Raw genomic sequence first — 18,615 nt, forward strand, 5'->3', positions numbered from 1 at the left:
ATATATATATATATATATATATATATATATATATATATATATATATATATATATATATATATATATATATATATAATATCTAAGTTTTCCTCTTATAACTGGCAACATGCCTTTTGAACTGATTAGGGAAAGAAAATTGTTCTTTGCTACAGTGTGAGAAATCTAGGAAACTATATATTGTGTAAGTTATTGGCATAGTGTCTCTCTGCTTAAAATAGGTTGACTTGATTTAATATACAGTGTCCGTGTTTCATTTTCCCGTTGCTGGTTTGTTCCCTTCACCCAGCCTACACTTTGGTTTTAGATCTAAGCTATTCTTTCTTAAGAGAGTCATTCTTTCCTTCCCTGGATTCTTTTTCAAATTCCCCTTCTGTAGGTCAATCTTTTCTGGATAAATTTCCTTCAGAAGCTTCTTTTTGCTCTCAGATCTCTTCTAGATCTCTTCTCCGTAGCTATTGTTTCACTTTCTTATTGTACTTATATTGCCTTGTATTTCTTATTGTATTGCCTTGGTCACATTTCTCTGTGCTTTTATTCCATTTCTTAGCTTTCTTTTCTCTTTTTCTTTCCTGTCTTTTCTCTTCCTCCTCTCAATTCACATGTCAAGGGCAACTAGCTTGTACACCTTGTAATGGCCAGTTTTCTTGGCCTTATTTTCTTCCACTCAGCAACATTTTTTTTTAATAAGACTCCTACCTTCCATCTTAGAATCAATTCTGTGTATAGGTTCCAAGGTAGAAGAGCAGTAAGGGCTAGGCAATGGGGGGTCAAGTGACTTGCCCAGGTTCGTACAGCTAGGAAGTGTCTGAGGCCAGATTTGAACCCAGGACCTCCCATCTCTAGGCCTGGCTCTCAGTACAACTGAGCCACCCACCTTTCCTCCCCACCAGCAACATTTCTAAAGCCCAGTTTCATATTATAATTATTCCTGCCTCTAATATGTACCTTACAGTGTGATAAATCTATATTTGGGAATGGGAATTTTCATCACTTGCTTAAACATGTGTTTAATGCTATTTTTTGAACTATGTTTCATTAGTGTAATGATAATTAGGTTACTGTCAGTTGTCTTAGTGTTTCAATTCCTAAATTCATTCCTGTGAATTCAGTTCCACAAACATTAAATGCCTAATGTGTACAAGACATGAGCATTCAGAGACCAAAAAAAAACAAGTTCCTAGCCCTCGAGGAGCTTACCCTCTACTGGATAAAATAGAATTGAAAAGTAAAGTATTGGAGGTAACTATAAAACTCTGGAAGGAACAAATTATCCTGGAACTAGAAAAGCAGGAAGTTCCTGAAGCTTTTTTATAAAATGTTGTGTTACTTTAGGACTTCAATTTTTTTCTCATTTTTGTCTCCATTTTAGTCCTTGTCTCCCTTTGATCCCACCAGGCTGTTTGGCTGGCAGGCCACCAATACTCTTACCATTGCAGGTAAGTTGATATAGGCAGCCCTTGCTTTAGAGACATATTCTGACATGATTGATTCATTCTAAGATGATTTTCTGTAAAGCCCATCCAATATTTCCCATGAGTTTTGTTTTCAAGAAGAAATTTAGTCCTATAGAAAAAAAGCATCCTGCAGTTGACTGACTTGAAAACATTTTGTAAATTCAATTCAGCAGTTATTTATTTGGTACCTACTGCCTGCAAGTTCTTGTGATACAAGATGAAAAGCAACATAGCCTTAGTCTTAGGAGATTGATATAGAGGAGATAAAACATGTAAATAGCTATATATGATATAAGATAGAAGAATGTGATGGGGCAAAGGAGCCATTTAGTGAAGGTACCCTTAGAAAATTTGTGAAGAAAAAAGATCACCTTCATCTGAGGAGATCAGGGAAGGTAGAGATAGTAAGTCCCTAGGCCATAAAAATTCTCCTTTCCCTGGGATTCCCTGAACTATGCTCTTCTGTTTCTCTTTTTCTTCTGTTACATTTTTCACTTCTGTTGTTTGTAGGTTCCACTTTTTTTTTTTTAATATTTATTTTTTAGAAAACTTAACCTGGTTACATAATTCATGCTCTTACTTTCCCCTTCACCCCCTGAGCTCCACCCCTCCATGGCTGATGCGTATTTCCACTGGTTTTAACATGTTTGATAGTTGCATTGGTGTGGTAGTTTCGAGTCTACATCCCCAATCATGTCCGCCTCAACCCATGTGTTCAAGCAGTTATTTTTCTTCTGTTTCCACTCCTGTAGTTCTTCCTCTGAATGTGGGTGGCATTCTTTTCCATAAGTCCCTCAGAATTGTCCTGGGTCATTGCATTGCTGCTAGTACAGAAGTCCATTACATTCTATTTTACCACAGTGTATTGGTCTCTGTGTACAATGTTCTTCTGGTTCTGCTCCTTTCGCTCTGCATCAATTCCTGGAGGTCATTCCAGTTCACATGGAATTCCGCCAGTTTATTATTCCTTTGAGCACAATAATATTCCATCACTAACATATACCACAATTTGTTCAGCCATTCCCCAATTGAAGGGCATACCCTCATTTTCCAGTTTTTAGCCACCACAAAAAGCGCAGCTATAAATATTTTCATACAAGTCTGTTTATCTATGATCTCTTTGGGGTACAACCCCAACAATGGTATGGCTGGATCAAAGGGCAGGCATTCTTTTATAGCCCTTTGAGCATGATTCCAAATTGCCAGCCAGAATGGTTGGATCAGTTCACAACTCCACCAGCAATGCATCAATGTCCCAATTTTGCCACATCCCCTCCAACATTCATTACTCTCCCCTTCTTTCATTTTAGCCAATCTGCTAGGTGTGAGGTGATACCTCAGAGTTGTTTTGATTTGCATTTCTCTAATTATTAGAGATTTAGAACAAAATTGCCTATTCACGTCTCTTGCCCATTTATCAATTGGGGAATGGCTTGATTTTTTATACAATTGGTTTAAGTCCTTGTATATTTGAGTAATTGGACCCCTGTCAGAGTTTTTTGTTATAAAGGTTTTTTTCCCAATTTGTTGTTTCTCTTCTGATTTTGGCTATATTGTTTTTGTTTGTACAAAAGCTTTTTAGTTTGATATAATCGAAATCATTTATTTTACATTTTGTAATTTTCTCTAACTCTTGCTTGGTTTTAAAATCTTTCCTTTCCCAGAGATCTGACAAGTAAACTATTCTTTGTTCACTTAACTTATTTATAGTTATCCTCTTTATATTCAAGTCATTCTTGATCTGACAAGTAAACTATTCTTTGTTCACTTAACTTATTTATAGTTAGTCATTCACCCATTCTGAATTTATCTTGGTGTAGGGTGTGATATGTTGATCTAAACCTAATCTCTCCCATATTGTTTTCCAAATTTCCCAGCAGTTTTTGTCAAATAATGGATTTTTGTCCCAAAAGTTAGGCTCTTTGGGTTTATCATACACTGTCTTGCTGACTTCACTTACCCCAAGTCTATTTCACTGATCCTCCCTTCTTCATATTGTTTTAATGACTGCTGCTTTATAGTACAGTTTAATATCTGGTACTGCTAGGCCCCCTTCCTTCACATTTTTTTTCATTATTTTCCTTGATATTCTTGATCTTTTGTTATTCCAGATGAACTTTGTTATAGTTTTTCCTAATTTAGTAAAAAAGTTTTTTGGTAGTTTGATAGGTATGGAGCTAAATAGGTAAATTAATTTTGGTAGAATGGTTATTTTTATTATGTTAGCTCATCCTACCCATGAACAATCAATATTTTTCCAATTGTTTAGATCTAGTTTTAATTGTTTGGAAAGTGTTTTGTAGTTGTTTTCGTATAATTCCTGTCTTTGTTTTGGTAGATAGATTCTGTTGTGTGGAGATGCAAAGTATGGAATCCCTGCAAAGGTACAGGGATAGCCTCACCCAGAATTCCAGGGGACCCCCCCTGGAGAACTTTTGGTGAGGGGACAGTTGAGAAGGGTTGGAGACAGTTATTTGGTGGGAGTGGATGTGAGCAGACACTGCTTGCTACTCCTGACTTGGGGTTTCTCCTGAAATGGCCATTGTAGCTTAAACCAGTGGTTTCTACTCATAGGGTTAGCCTGTTTGTTATTACTCTTCTTCATTAATATAATTATATAATTACTTAGTGATTAGAGAGTAAGATATTTATCAATAGCAAGAGAGTCAGTTTCAATTAAGTGCTTCACCCCCTCTTGAGAAGAGGGGGAAGGGCATCATCTACTTAGCAGTTCAGGGTTTCCTTTCATTATCCTAAAACCCTCATTTACCCTTTTTAGTTTTCCTTGTTATTACTTAATATAACCTTTATCTTCAAATCTGTGCCTGATAATTTGGGAAAGATACTCACAACTCAGTCTGTACATTTAGTTTGAATCCTGTTGGCTGCCAGTTTAAGAAGATCTCCTCTGTCCTCAACTGTTAGATAACTAATTTCTATATACTCATCATACTGACCTGTGAGGAATATAAATTTAAGAAAAGGAACATCAATTGGGGTTTCAGCCATAACTGAAACTTACCAGAAGAATCTTATTCCTGTCTTCATTACCAACTGAAGCAGAAGCAGTTAGAGGGGGAGGGGTTTGAGAGCCAGGAGTGTTTAGCCCCCTCCTTTTCCCTCACTGAAGCCTGTCAATCTCTGGCTCTTGACTTAAAGCTCTATTTGGCCCTGACACATTTATCTGCTTCTCCAAACTACCTGTTATTATCATCATAACAATTCCTAAGTATTTTATATTGTCTAGGGTAATTTTAAGGTTTTTTTTGTTTGTTTTGTTTTGTTTTTAAACCCTTGTACTTCGGTGTATTGTCTCATAGGTGGAAGAGTGGTAAGGGTAGGCAATGGGGGTCAAGTGACTTGCCCAGGGTCACACAGCTGGGAAGTGGCTGAGGCCGGGTTTGAACCTAGGACCTCCCGTCTCTAGGCCTGACTCTCACTCCACTGAGCTACCCAGCTGCCCCTGTCTAGGGTAATTTTAAATGGTGTTTCTCTTTCTACCCCTTGCTGCTGTGATGTGTTGGAAATATATAGAAATGCTGATGATTTATGTGCATTTATTTTGTATCCTGCAACTTTGCTAAAGTTGTTGATTATTTCTATTAGCTTCTTAGTAAGAGTGGTAAGGGTGGGCAATGGGGGTCAAGTGACTTGCCCAGGGTCACACAGCTGGGAAGTATCTGAGGCCAGATTTGAACCTAGGACCTCCCGTCTCTAGGCCTGACTCTCAATCCACTGAGCTATCTAGCTGCCCCCTCCATGATTTTTATTAGTGACTTTCTTACCTGTTTTAACATTCGGTATATTGGAACTGAATTGAGTTCCAGTTCCTCCCAGGCTACTGGCCATGGTGTCATCCCCTCTGTGTTCTTGGTCTCTTCAACAAACTTAGCCCTATCATGGTGTGACAAGATCTCCCCCAACACATACCAGCAATCTTCAAAGTCTGGGTCATGGGCTTTTATAAATGCCTTAAAAATCTTAACAAACTTCCCAGAATCATCGTGGAAATTTGGGATCTTTCTCTTTAAATTTTCCACATCTTCAGATCTAAACCTTGTATGTTGCTTCACATGGAAAATGCCATTGCCACGTACAATAGGAAGATCGCGAAGGGGAAAAAGATTAATAGGTTTTTCACTCTTGCTTTGTGCCTGCTGTTCCAACTCAGCCTTAGATGTAACACTTTTGCCAGAACTTCCTATGTTTGAAAATTCAGCCACATTGCCAGTATTAGGAGGACCCAAGAGGTTGACCAGAAACACCACCATTCTATATGTATAATTCCAAATTATTTAGTTTGATCTGTAATAATCTTAATATCTACTTAGTTTCAGAATCCCTAAAACACCAGGTCACTATGATCTTAAAACAATACATAATATGGAAGAACATCCACCTTAACTTATACACAAAATAACCAGTAAGGATCAGGATTGGCATATGTGATAATAAATCCAGGATATTAATGGTTAAAATAGCTTGTGGTATTTCAACATCCATCATCCCCCTAAAACACCTGGGTATGATTTTGAACCACAGCTAAGGGAGAGCCAAAACTCCTTTCCACAGTGTCAAAAGGACATAATCAATCCAATCTTCAAATCAATCCAATCTTCCACAGTGTCAAAAGGACATAATCAATCCAATCTTCAATCAATCTTGTTCCCATCATTGCCCAAACCGACCAACCATACACAAAATCAGTGTTATTATTAGCCACAATTCCTGACTAATAACAATTAATAAAACAATCACAAGTACAATTACAATCAAGTACAAACAACAGAGAACAAAACACAAAAAAATTGGTACAAATCCCTTTCTCTGGGGCTACTCCAGGCTAATAGTATTTTGCCTTCCCACAGAGATTTTATGAATGACCTGGGGTGGGGGCTGAGCAGCTCTGAGCAGCTCACCACTGGTTGAGAACTTTCAGCTCACACCCAGTGGCTGAGCTCCCTCATAGAATGTTCAAACCCCTCTAACTTCCTGTGTGATTCTAGTAGCCCAAGAGTACACTTCCTGTCTGTCTCTCTGTTACCCACCTATCTGGGAGTGACAAATTGTAAAAAGATGGGGCACCAGGGATGTTAAAATATAACCTAAATGGTTGTGGGTACACACACTGGGTTGAAGGAAAGATAGGACCAACCAGGATAGGGAGACAAGAGTTCACTGCCAAGCTGCTATTAACTGTCAGAATGGCAGTTGGCCCCAGCTCACCCAGCTCACTCCTAGGCCAGGATCTTTGGAACCAGCAGGCAAGGTAAAGGTTTTTAACAGTTTTAATTATGATTAACTAAATAAAGGTGGGATAGGGGATTCTGCACTTAAAACCCTAAAGGGCAAATCACAGGGGCAAGGGGAGGACTTGTCTACTCTAATTCTAATTGACCTAGGCCAGGCAGGGCTCAAAGGAGCAGTTCTGGAGTCACTGGGAAGACTGCTCCAAACCTGGTTCCAGCCAGGTTTGACCAGCACAGTTAAAGGGCCTGAGGGTGGCTTTGAGGGTTCTCACGGTAATCCAAAGGTGATCACAGGATGCCAAAAGCCAAGGTGGTCCAAGGTACCCAAGTACAGAGAGTGTGCTTGAGATGCTGTCCACCAGATCCCAAACCCCTCCTCCACTTGGTGCAGCTCTGCAGGTCTTGTCCACTTGCTGAAAGTCACCACCACTCAGGATCCCAGGGAATCAGGATGCAGGGTGTCCTTAACTCTGAGATCTCCCAGGGCTAGCAACAGTTTGTGCCAACCATTAATGGAGTCTCTCAGAGCACAAGCAACTTCCTGCTCCTTCATTCCATCTTGGAATCCTCCAGCCCTTCCTGCTAGGTCCAACACTATTACTAACTAATCTTCCTCACAACTCTTTCAAAACATAACAGAGATTAAGTGACTTGCTCAAACTCTTATACTGGAGTTATTGGCAGAGGCAAACCAGGAACGCTGGTATTCCTGCCTTTCAATCCAAAGATGAAAGACTGCCCACAAATTGAGAGAGGACTATTTTCCCTCCCTCACACCCTCACCCCTCAACTAAATACCTAAGTATCAGGCTGATAAAACCTGAAATCAGTTCTTCCAAAAGATCATGAGAGTCTTGTCTTCTAGGCTCTCAAGTATTAGAGAAGCGGGCTTAGGAATGGGGTGGTAGAACCTGCTCCAGTATTCCATCTTCTAGGCACCTCAGGTAAGTTATCAGATATTTATCGAGCAACTTCTTTGTTTAAAACTTGTTAGATTCTGAGAAGTACAAAAATAAATAAGATATGGCTCCTGCCCTCAAGAAACTAAAATCTTAACATTAGATTCATTAGATATTAAAGCTTATCTGACATTGCAATAGCAAAAAGGCAACCCCAACTCTGCCGACTGTGGGAGGGACAGGGTACATACAAAGGCCTATGACCATATGAGGTTCACCTCTGGCACCTGAGGCAGGCCTTGTTGTACAAGATCCCATTGGTGCCAGGCAGTTCCTTACCTGTCCTCTAATTATGGCTCACAAAGGTTTCTCTTGCTTTCCTTATAGCTTTCTTTGTACAAAAGAAGAAACTGAGGGCTCAGGAATTTAAGTGACTTACCCAAGATTACCCAGCTGATAAATGGCAGAGCCACCCTAGAATCTTGAACTCTCAACTCTAACATCCAGTGCTCTTACCCTTATATTACTTCATATTTGAGACTAAACGTTAATGCTTAGGTAGGCTGCTCTCACTACATCTGTACAGATTTAATACAGTGACCAGTATCAGGCAGGACAAGGAATAGCAGTATCTTTGGTCGAAAGAACTCCCTCTCCCAGTGCAGGTCTGTACCTTCTCAATACTTTGCATTTGTAGAGGAATTAAATGACTGGCCCAAGGCCACACAATGAGACTGTGTTTGAGGGGGAGCTTTGTCCTTAGATATTCTAAGCACCAAAGCTAACTCTTGTTCCACTAGCCTATGCTGCCTTTCAGTCTCCAGGAATGAAGTTTGAAGAACTGGATTTTCTAGATAACTGAACTGCTGCGTTTATTTAATCATATTTTAATGAAAATCTATAACATTATTATGAGATTTCTTACCATATGAAATAAACCTTACATTAGTATTTCAAAATAAAAGTGGTTTCATGAAGATGAGTATTCCTTTCCCTAGTATAGAGTAAATCCCTCTATACCTGAGTACATAATTTTCATGAGTTGCCATGGCCAGAAAAATAATTCATCCTTTGGGGCCAACTTCATGATTCTCCTTCTAGAAGTTAGCTAGCCCACGTTTTAGATGGCCAATTTGCAGTCCAATACCAGTCACATCTTAGTAGGACCTCCCAAAGCTTGTGAGTCCCTACCCAGCTTTTTAGAATCTGGAGTCACTTTAGAGGAATAATAGAGTATTCCAACCATCATTTAGCCTGTTCTATTCTTGATTACTTAAGGTTCTCAGTATGAACATTAATCATTGGGGCAAGAAGATTCCAGGGGATCCCTGAACTCTCAAGGGGTAAGGAGCAGGTACCACCTGGCAGCTTTGTCACCCATTATTCAGTCTGGTTCAAAGATCCAGGGTGATAAAGAGGGGACCTGTACCCAGTCATGAGTGCTAGCAGAGTACTTAGGCAAGAAGAAGTTCCAAGGCAAACAGTAGCTTTGTGGTCTGATCCTAGGAGCAGGAATGGACTCCGTGTTAACTTCCAGCCTAGGCTGAAACCTGCAGTGGAATAACCCAGGCAGAGATTCCAGACCAAAGGGGAGTCTGCAGTTCAATCTTTATGAATTTGTAGAATCTGCTACAGGAAACAGTAGCTGAGTATGGCAATAGTCTGAAAATTCTATGTATATGTCATTGTAATTATATATACATGTGGTTTTGAATAAGAAGGCTAGATGGCTATAGATGCTAGGAGATACCTTGAAATTTAAAAAAAATGTTTCTGGTATCAGCTTGTTCCTTGGTCGTGGGAGTCTGGATTTAGAGCTGGTCTTGGTGGCATATTAGATGAGGGCACACTTGGAGTCAGGAAGATCTGAGTTTAAGTCCTGACTCAGACTCTTACTAGCCTTGTGTATTCATTCCATGGACAAGTCATTTAACCTTTCTCAGCCTCTGTAAATTGTAAAATGGAAAGAATAGATAATAATGGTGTCTATCTCTCAGTGTTCTTGTAAGAATCAAATGAGATAACAGATGCTTTGAAAATATTAAGGCAGTTATCTAAATGCCAGCTCATTTATCTTCATTATGATGATGATAATTCCTTTCATTTAACGGTGAGGAGATCTTTTGTATATTTCTAATAAAAGTAAAGTGTATGTGTAGCTGCATAAATGATTTCCAAGGTAACATAGCAAGACTTTCTTTCACTCAACAAATATTTATTTTTTTATTTTAGAATTATTGCAGAAGCAGGCTTTTCCAAATCCCAATTCTGCTATTTAGCTTTGTGATTGTGGGCAAGTCATGTCCTCATTTGAGCTTCAGGTTCTTTATCCATATAATTAAGCTAGATTATTTCTCAAGTCCCATTTCTAAAATTCTTCAATCCTATGATAGGCTGTCTGTTGTGCTAGATACACTAATCAGAAAGTACATATGGTTCAGTCCAGTACCTCCATTTATGAAAATCTTTTGCCATTCAGTTAAGCTAGAGATATGCAAACTTTCTGTCCTTTTTTTTTTTGAGTTGTTAGATAAATATTTATTATTCAATTGCTGTGTGCCAGGCAAGCACTGTGCTAAATGCTGAAAAAATACAAATACAAACAAAAAGAAAAACAGTTCCCTACAAGATACATTCTATAAAGGAAGACAGCATAAATGGGAATTGAAAAGTGTGGAGTGGGAAGGAGATATGATGTAAAGGTCTAGAGAGTCAAGAGCAGAGCCAAGAAAGATATGACTATTTCTGTCCTCTTTATTAAAGAAAATTCAAACTCCTTATTTCATGTTTGTTCCTATCATGTGGCTAGTTCTCTTTTGAGAAATATATGCTAATATATGGGCTGGGCTACTCAATGATGTTATGACTTAGATTGCCTGTGTACTTAGGTGCAGTTTCCCCTCCCCTCCATCTCATTTCCCAAGCAAGAATGATGAACTGTATTCATCAACATGCCTATACTGTGTAGTGTGGCATGACCTGGAGGGTGCAATGTCCTATGAGGCTGTGTCTCCCCAGACTTGAAAACTGTGGGTTTTGTGGTTGGCATGTCTTCAGCCACTGAGGCTTCTGACATTTCTACCATAGTCCACATATGCTCTGAGACTACAGTTATTTTTATTTTTCAACTGTCTTCTTGTTGAAGGTCCTTCTCTGCTGAGTGATGTTCCTCACTCCCATTGGATGGCTGCTTTGTCTGCCCTTCCTTTGCTGATGACTGTTCCCTTTTTATTCCACTTTTTCTTTCTTCCCTTTTGTTCCCTGTCTTTCTCTTTTGTATTTCTCAGACATCATCTCTATACTTCTTCAGCATTCTCACACACAGTTCTCCTTCTGGTTAGTAAAATGATCATTTATACGGCACCAAATGTGGTCTGTAGCTCATTGCTGCATTGAGACTATTTTCATTGTTGTTTGTTCTCTGAAGTCATTCTTCTCTGCCGAGATGCTTCTCTCTCTCTCTCTCTCTCTCTCTCTCTCTCTCTCTCTCTCTCTCTCTCTCTCTCTCTCTCTCTCTCTCTCTCTCTCTCTCTCTTCCTCTCTCTCTCTCTCTCTGTCTCTTTCTCTGTCTCTGTCTCTCCCTCTTCTTCTTCCTCTCTCTCTCCCTCCCTCCATCAGCTTTAATACTTTTGCAAATATTTTAGATTAGTCAGTTATGTCAGCTGAGACGTTATATTACCTAAATATTGAGCATGTCACCTGAATATGATATGATAGTATGAGTACAAAAATTTTTGAACTTCATCTGGTGACTTTTCTTTTATAATCTTCTTGTTCAGCTTTGTGTCTTTCATAAGTCATTTAGCTTCTCTCACACTCAGTGTCTTTATCTATAAAATGGGGCTAAGAATATTTGGACCACTAAACTCAATATTTCTGTGAGGAAAGCATTCTATAAAACTTGAATTGTTATAGAAATGTAAATTATTATTTTTGACTTATCCAAATATTTATTATTTAAATCTATTTTCCCAAAACAAAATCACTTAATCACATATGGCAAAATGTGTTAGAAAAAGAGTAGAAGACACATGCAGGTACACTTGTGACCAGAGAACATACCTGGAGGGGTACATGTTTGGGGAAAATATGCAGCTAGGGAGTATGTGTAGGGAGCACAAACAAGGAACACATAAGAATTCACACAGAGCAATTCTTGGAGCAATAGGTCCTCTGAGCATGTGATCATAGAGACACTTTCTTTGCTGAGCTGGGATCTGTTCCTGCTCTATTCTCTTTACCTTGCTTTTCTTTGCTGAATGTCCACTCTCTGATTGCTCTCTTCTATCCCTTAGTGTTTGAAACCATTTTGATGTTCTATCTGGCAATGTCCTTATTATGAAAAAGATTGCCAAGAAGTTATTTCAATCTTGACATTTTTTACAATTACTTCTATATTTCTGATTATATAGCAGAATGTTGGGGAAGACCAGGGGAAACCAGGATTTTAGTATATGGTCACTACTGAAGTTAGAAGGCCTCTTTATATGGTAACATCATGACTAACTTCAACTTAGTGCAGTGGTTCTCAAACTTTTTTGGCCTACCGCCCCCTTTCCAGAAAAAATATTACTTAGCGCCCCCTGTCACATACTATCACCGCCCCCTTACAGTTATTCCCCCCCTCAATGCACCTGTGGCCATCACTGCCCTCCTGGATCACTGCAGCACCCACCAGGGGGCGGTGGCGCCCACTTTGGGAATCACTGAGTCTTAGTGCGTGCCTGAGGAAGTAGGCTTAGGCATTAGGAAGTTTACAAAGGAGTGCTTCTTTAGAACTTTTTATGCTGATCCACCGCTTCCATCTTATTGACACTTTAGAACATGAATCAGAAGCTCTCTTCCCAGACCATGAGTTGTCACAAGAAAATAGAATGTTGTAATAAAGTTGTTTTAAAGTAATTTAAAATTTTAATTAAACTTAAAGATGATTATATTTAGAGATCCTGTAACAGCTTATTATGCAGGAAAAATACTATCCTAAAATACTAGGCTAGAATCCTAGTTAAGAAAAGTTGAAGTCATTGTGTATGACAGGGGTCGGCAATGTATGGCTCTTTCTGCAGGAGCCATAAAGTCAATTTTTTTTTTCAGGCACTGTTACAGGAGCCACACTGTGAGCACTGTACGGCTCTCACGAAATTACATTTTAAAAAATGTGGCGTTTATGGCTCTCACAGCCAAAAAGGTTGCCGACCCCTGGTGTATGAGATACTTATTCCTAGTGGACAGAGATCTGGGTCAGTAGTTAAAATATTTGACACATCAGAAAAAATATAAGATATTAACATTCTGCTCCTTCAACATGATTCCTCCTTTTGAGTGAGAATTTATTAACTTTAATGCTTCTTTCCATTTTTTTTTTTTGCAGATACTTCAAGTGATCTCCCTCATTTCTCTAGTCCTGACCTGGTAAACAAATATGCTGTAATAGAACGTCTGAATTTTGCTTATTATTTACGTCATGGACGACCATCATTTGCATTTGGTACTTTTCTTGTTCAGGAATTATCCAAGAGCAAGTCTCCAAAGCAACTGTGAGTATTTAAAAAGTAATAGGAAGGAAGGCAGTTAGGTGGATTGAGAGCCAGGCCTAGAGTTAGTTAGAAGGATCTGGGTTCAAATCTGGCCTCAGATACTTCTTAGCTGTGTGACCCTGGGCAAGTTAACTTACACCTCCCCCTCTTCCCCTCCCCAAATTGCCTAGTCCTTACTGCTCTTCTGCCTTGAAACCAATACACATTATTTTTTTTAACCCTTATTCTCTGTCTTAGAATCAATCTAATCAGTCTAATAAACTTAATTCTGATTAAGGCAATCAGAAAGCAATGGCCAGGAAATAAAATGGGGAAAATGCCAAAGACCAATTTTTTTTTTTTTACTTTGTACTATTGCTTGGGGTTGGCGGCTACAAGATGATAGATTTAGAGTTGGAAAGGACCTCAGAGGTCTTCCAGTCCAATTAAATGACTTTCCTAGGGCCATGGAGGTAGCAAGTCGTATCCTAGGATTTGAACCAAGTCATCTAACTCCAAATTTAGCATTTTTTTTTAAACCCTTACCTTCCACTTCAGAATCAATACTTTATATTGGTTCCAAGGCAGAAGAGTGTTAAGGGCTAGGCAATGAGGGTTAAATGACTGGCCCAGGGTTACATAGCTAGGAAATATCTGGGGCCAGATTCGAACCCAGGACTTCCCGTCTCTTGGCCTGGCCCTCAATCCACTGAACTACTCAGCTGCTCCCCAAATCTGGCATTCTTTCCACTGTACTATCCTAGACACCACTGGAAACCCTCTGTGTGTTTATACTAGATCAGTGGCTTTCAAAAGTTGTATTATGAGTTGTAACTTATACTTGCAATCACTTTTCTTCATGAATGAGTCTCCTGACTCAGATTTTGCAAAGCATCATAATGTACCACGAGCTAAAAAGATTGAGAACCAATGTCCTCAGTGGTAATGATTCTATTAGAGTGCTAATTGGATTTTGACCTCTGTTCTCTATTTCAGTATCCAGCAAGCAGGAAATGAAGCCTACATGTTGGCACTATCCTTCTTTCATATGCCTTCAGTGGGGGCTGCTTGTGTTTGTTTCTTGGAATTGCTTGGTATTGACAGCCTCAAGCTTAGAGTTGATATGAAAGTGGCCAACATCATTTTGAGCTATAAGTGTAGAAATGAAGAGACTCAGTACAACTACATCAGAGAATCCTTAGGTAAGGCATCCTCTCTATATTTGAACTGCTTTGGGCAGTAAGAAAGAGACTTACTTTTTTTTTAAGAGACTTGAGATACTAAATTAGGAACTTGTCATGGGGGAATGCAGATAAGTTGCTACTTTATCTCATTCCCAGGATTTGGCATTACTATCTTTTGTTTTTTCATCACCTAAATTTCTCCTGACATCATCGCTCACCTTTACCTTTCTCAGAGAGCTTTCCCATATAACAAAGAATATTTTTTAAAGAAAAAAAGAAGAGAAAAAAATCAGCCCACCCAATCAATACATTGAAAAAGTCTGAAAATCTGCAATATTACACAAATTTTGTGGACCTTCTACTTTTGCAAAGGTGTCTTCTTATACTTCTTTTTGGGGACCATACCTATTTTTGTTAATTTAGTTTAATTTAATTTTTTGAAACCCATACCTTCTTAGAATCAATACTATGTATTGAGGCAGAAGAGATGTAAGGGCTAGGCAATGGGGGTTAAGTGGCTTGTCCAGGGTCATATCACTAGGAAGTCCCTGGGGCCAGATTTGAATCTAGGACCTCCCATCTCTAGGCCTGGCTCTCAATCCACTGAATCACCCATCTGCCCCCTTTGTGAATTTTAAAATATTAACTTTTAATTGTTTTGTGGTGGTGGTTCTTTTAATTTACATTATTATAGTCCTTTTATATGTTGTTTGTTTAGCTCCACTTCTCTGTGAATTATTTCATAGAACTCTTAGCATGAATTCTTTGTATTTGTTGTCTAACAGGATGATAATAATCCATTATATTCATGTACCACAATTTTTTTAGCCATTCCCAAGTTGATGGGCTACTTTGGGTCCAGTTCAAATGTTGTTATAAATTTTTCAGTATATCTGAGGGCTTACTTCTTATCAATGACTTCCTTGGGGTATATAGCCAGTAGTTGCTTCTCTGGGTTAAAGTATATGGACATTTTAGTCACTTTATTTTCTTAATTCCAAATTATTTTGCAAGATGAGTATGTTGATTCTCAGCTCTACCAACAATGTACTAGTATTCCTTTCTTCCCACAACCCTTCAGCTTGAACTATTCCCATCTTTTGTCTTCTTTGCAAATTTCAGGGTACAAAGTGAAACCTCCATTATTTTGATTGGAGCATTTTTATATGGTTAGTGTAATATATGTGTTAGATGTTTATTGATATGTTAAATATGTTAGATATAAACCCAGAGAAACTTGCTACAGAGATTTTTCCCCATCTAATCACATAACTTCTTATCCTACTTGCATTAATTTTGTTTCTGCAGAAGCTTTTGAATTTCATAATCAAAATTATCTATTTTATCTTTGTAATTGCCTTGTCCTTTGTTTGGTTAAGAATTCATCCCTTACTGAAAGGTATATGACCTGCTTTTATTTTTTTATGGAATTATCCTTAAAGTTAAGGTCATCTATTGATTTTGAACTTATTGTATATGAAATATGATGTAAAATTTTGACTTAAGCTTAATTTCTGCCAGGTTGCTTTCAAATTTTCCCAGCAGTTCTTATAGAAGATTCTCTTCCTAACTAATTTATGCTTTGAGGTTTATTGAATACTGGGTTATTGAGTTCCATTATTTCTGATTCTGTCTTGTCTGTTCCTATCCACTGATCTACTTCTCTACTTTTTAACCAATTCCAAATGATTTTGATGACTGTTGGCTTTATAGGATACATTGAAATATGAAAGTACTATTTCCTGGGAGAATCTCCTTACTATACTTTGTTTTCATTGCATTTTTTTTACAGCTGAAAAACTAGTTAAACTGGCTAATGGTAAAAAAGCAGCAACTGAAGAATTGCTTAGTCTCTTAGAAGAAGGCATATGGGATAGTATTCAACAACAAGGAATATCAAGGTTTGTCTGTTATGTTTCAGTGATTTTTTTAAAGCAATGATTGTACCAACTTTTGTTTATCTAGCTTTTTTTCTAAAGAATTCTGACCACCTCAAACATTTTCATTGGTTCTCATACCACCGTTTTGAGGAAAGGAGAGCAAGGATGTCTCTTGCCTCTTCCCCAGGATGGAATAATCCAAATCAAATGAATGTCTTTTAAATACATCATTCTAAATCCTTTAAGCATCCTGGAAAAGAAAACCAGTTGGGTATTAAGTTGATTTTTTTAGCCCACACTCTTATTCTGCCTGTTAGAATTTCAGTTAAACCATTCTGAGAGCCTGAGCTAATAAACCCTTCCCCAACTCCAGCCTCACAAATGCAAATTCATGCACAATGACCTCATTTAGTCTGATTCTTTCATAGGCAGGCCTGCCTACTTGTTCTGTCTTCCTAATCCCTGCTGTAGGTATAGCACCCTAATTCAAACACAGGAAAATGTGTCTCCTCTGAGGATGAGTAGTATATCAAGAGCATAGACAAGTAAACCTGCCTACTGTTTGCAACCCTCTGGGCTTCTCCAGACATTAGTAGTTTATCTTTTTTAGGTGATTTCCTTTTTTTTTTTCTTTTGTATAAATGGAAAGAGTCTCCCTTTTCTGTCTGTCCATTTTTATGGTACATGTAGCAAGAGTATCATCTAACCCTCAATCTCAGGGGAGGATCAGTTTCCCTGTGAAGCAACAGATACCAGCACCCTTCATTGGGCATGATCATCTCCAATCTCTCATAACCCCAGGTGTCCCACATCATATACCCCTGACTCTTTTTACTTGGTATCTAAGAAGCTTTAGTTCCCAACTTTTGATTGTTAAAATTAACTTTCCTTGCCTGGCACTAGTGTACCAGACCTGTGGTGTATCTGGGCACCTAGTTCAGTACCTGACATAGAGTAAGTACTTAATAAGTGCATGGTGGGGGCAGCTGGGTAGCTCAGTGGATTGAGAGCCAGGCCTAGAGACAGGAGGTCCTAGGTTCAAATCCGGCCTCAGATACTTCCCAGCTGTGTGACCCTGGGCAAGTCACTTGACCCCCATTGCCTACCCTTACCACTCTTCCACCTATAAGTCAATACACAGAAGTTAAGGGTTTAAAATTAAAAAAATAAAAAAATAATAAGTGCATGGTGATTGATCATGTTTGCTTGATAATAAAAGGATGCGTTGTGTAGCAGGGAGGGACAATGGCAACCAGAATTATAGATTTGGACTTGCTATTTATCCACAAGGCTTATTGGTAGTTGAGTACCTGTCCAGATTTCACTTTTTTTTGTCCTCTAGGCAACATATGCCATCACAAGCCAATGGAGTCTGTAAATTCTTATTAATTTATCCATTTCAAACTATAGTAATGTATTCTAAATTTAATTTTTTCTGTTTTCAATGACAGGACGTCCAGTGAGTCAGGCCACCAGTGGTCACTGGTGGTGCAGTTCTGTAGGCTTCATAATGTGAAGCTGAGCATGGCTTATCTTAGAGAGTGTGCTAAAACCAATGACTGGCTACAGTTCATTGTTCACAGCCAGCTCCACAGCTACCCCCTGGAGGAAGTGAGTAACCTACTAACCATCCTCAGATTTTTCACACTGAAAAATAGGCATTTTGCTTAGAGGTTTGAAAGGGTCATTTGTATTGTTAGATTGTTAGACTTCAGTTTGGAGTAATATCATTAATACCTAAATTCTTTTGGATTGGCCAGACCAGATGGGGATGTGATAATCCTGCTCAGACAACATCCACAGGACCATGCTCCTTTTTTTCTAGGCCCTACAGTTTAAGAAGGATGTTGATGATTTGGAGAATCTCCAGAGGAGGACAGCTTGGTTAGGAAGGGCTTCAGAATCCTACCCCGTGCATTCAGATCAATTGGAGAAAGTTAGCATGATTAGCTGGGAGAAGACTGGTGGAAACAAGGAGAAATGATAGCAATCTTGTAGGTATTTTAAGATCCATCATATAGAATAGGAATTAGACTTTTTCTTGGCCCTAGAAATAAGAACTAGGAGCAGAGGATGGAAGTTGTGAAGTGACAGATGTTAGGAAAGAGCTTTCTGAAAGTAGCTTGAGTGATCCCTCTTGGGGTATGCAATAGAAGGGATTCTTTTTCAAATTCGGGTTGGGTCTAGGTGGTCCTAAGGACCTACTCTGAGTTTCTCTGATATGCAAGGACTTCTTCAATGTAAATGGAAAGATCCCTTAAAGAAAATTGATCTAAACCAGTGATGGGCTAACTTTTTAAAGAGGGGGCCAAAGGAAAGGAAAGGAAATGCTCATCTGTCAGTCTGTTTCTAAGGCAACTCTTTCAAAGTTTCATTGTATTGTATCCTACTCGTTGTATTCGTCAGATTAGGAATAATGTCACACAGCTGATA

At 38.7% G+C, this 18,615-nt stretch overlaps 1 protein-coding gene across 1 annotated transcript in view; it reads left to right on the forward strand.

Annotated features, from left to right (window-relative positions):
* The window catches only part of SPG11 (SPG11 vesicle trafficking associated, spatacsin), a 91,409-nt gene that overhangs the window by 43,645 nt on the left and 29,149 nt on the right, over positions 1-18,615 (forward strand). The window contains exons 20-24 of the mRNA XM_044665075.1: positions 1,370-1,436; positions 12,974-13,139; positions 14,115-14,320; positions 16,095-16,203; positions 17,634-17,793. Of these exons, the coding sequence (XP_044521010.1) occupies positions 1,370-1,436; positions 12,974-13,139; positions 14,115-14,320; positions 16,095-16,203; positions 17,634-17,793 (708 nt within the window). The remainder of the gene's footprint in view (positions 1-1,369; positions 1,437-12,973; positions 13,140-14,114; positions 14,321-16,094; positions 16,204-17,633; positions 17,794-18,615) is intronic.

This window comes from Gracilinanus agilis, chromosome 2 (genome assembly GCF_016433145.1).
Source record: "Gracilinanus agilis isolate LMUSP501 chromosome 2, AgileGrace, whole genome shotgun sequence".
Classification (NCBI taxonomy): domain Eukaryota; kingdom Metazoa; phylum Chordata; class Mammalia; order Didelphimorphia; family Didelphidae; genus Gracilinanus; species Gracilinanus agilis.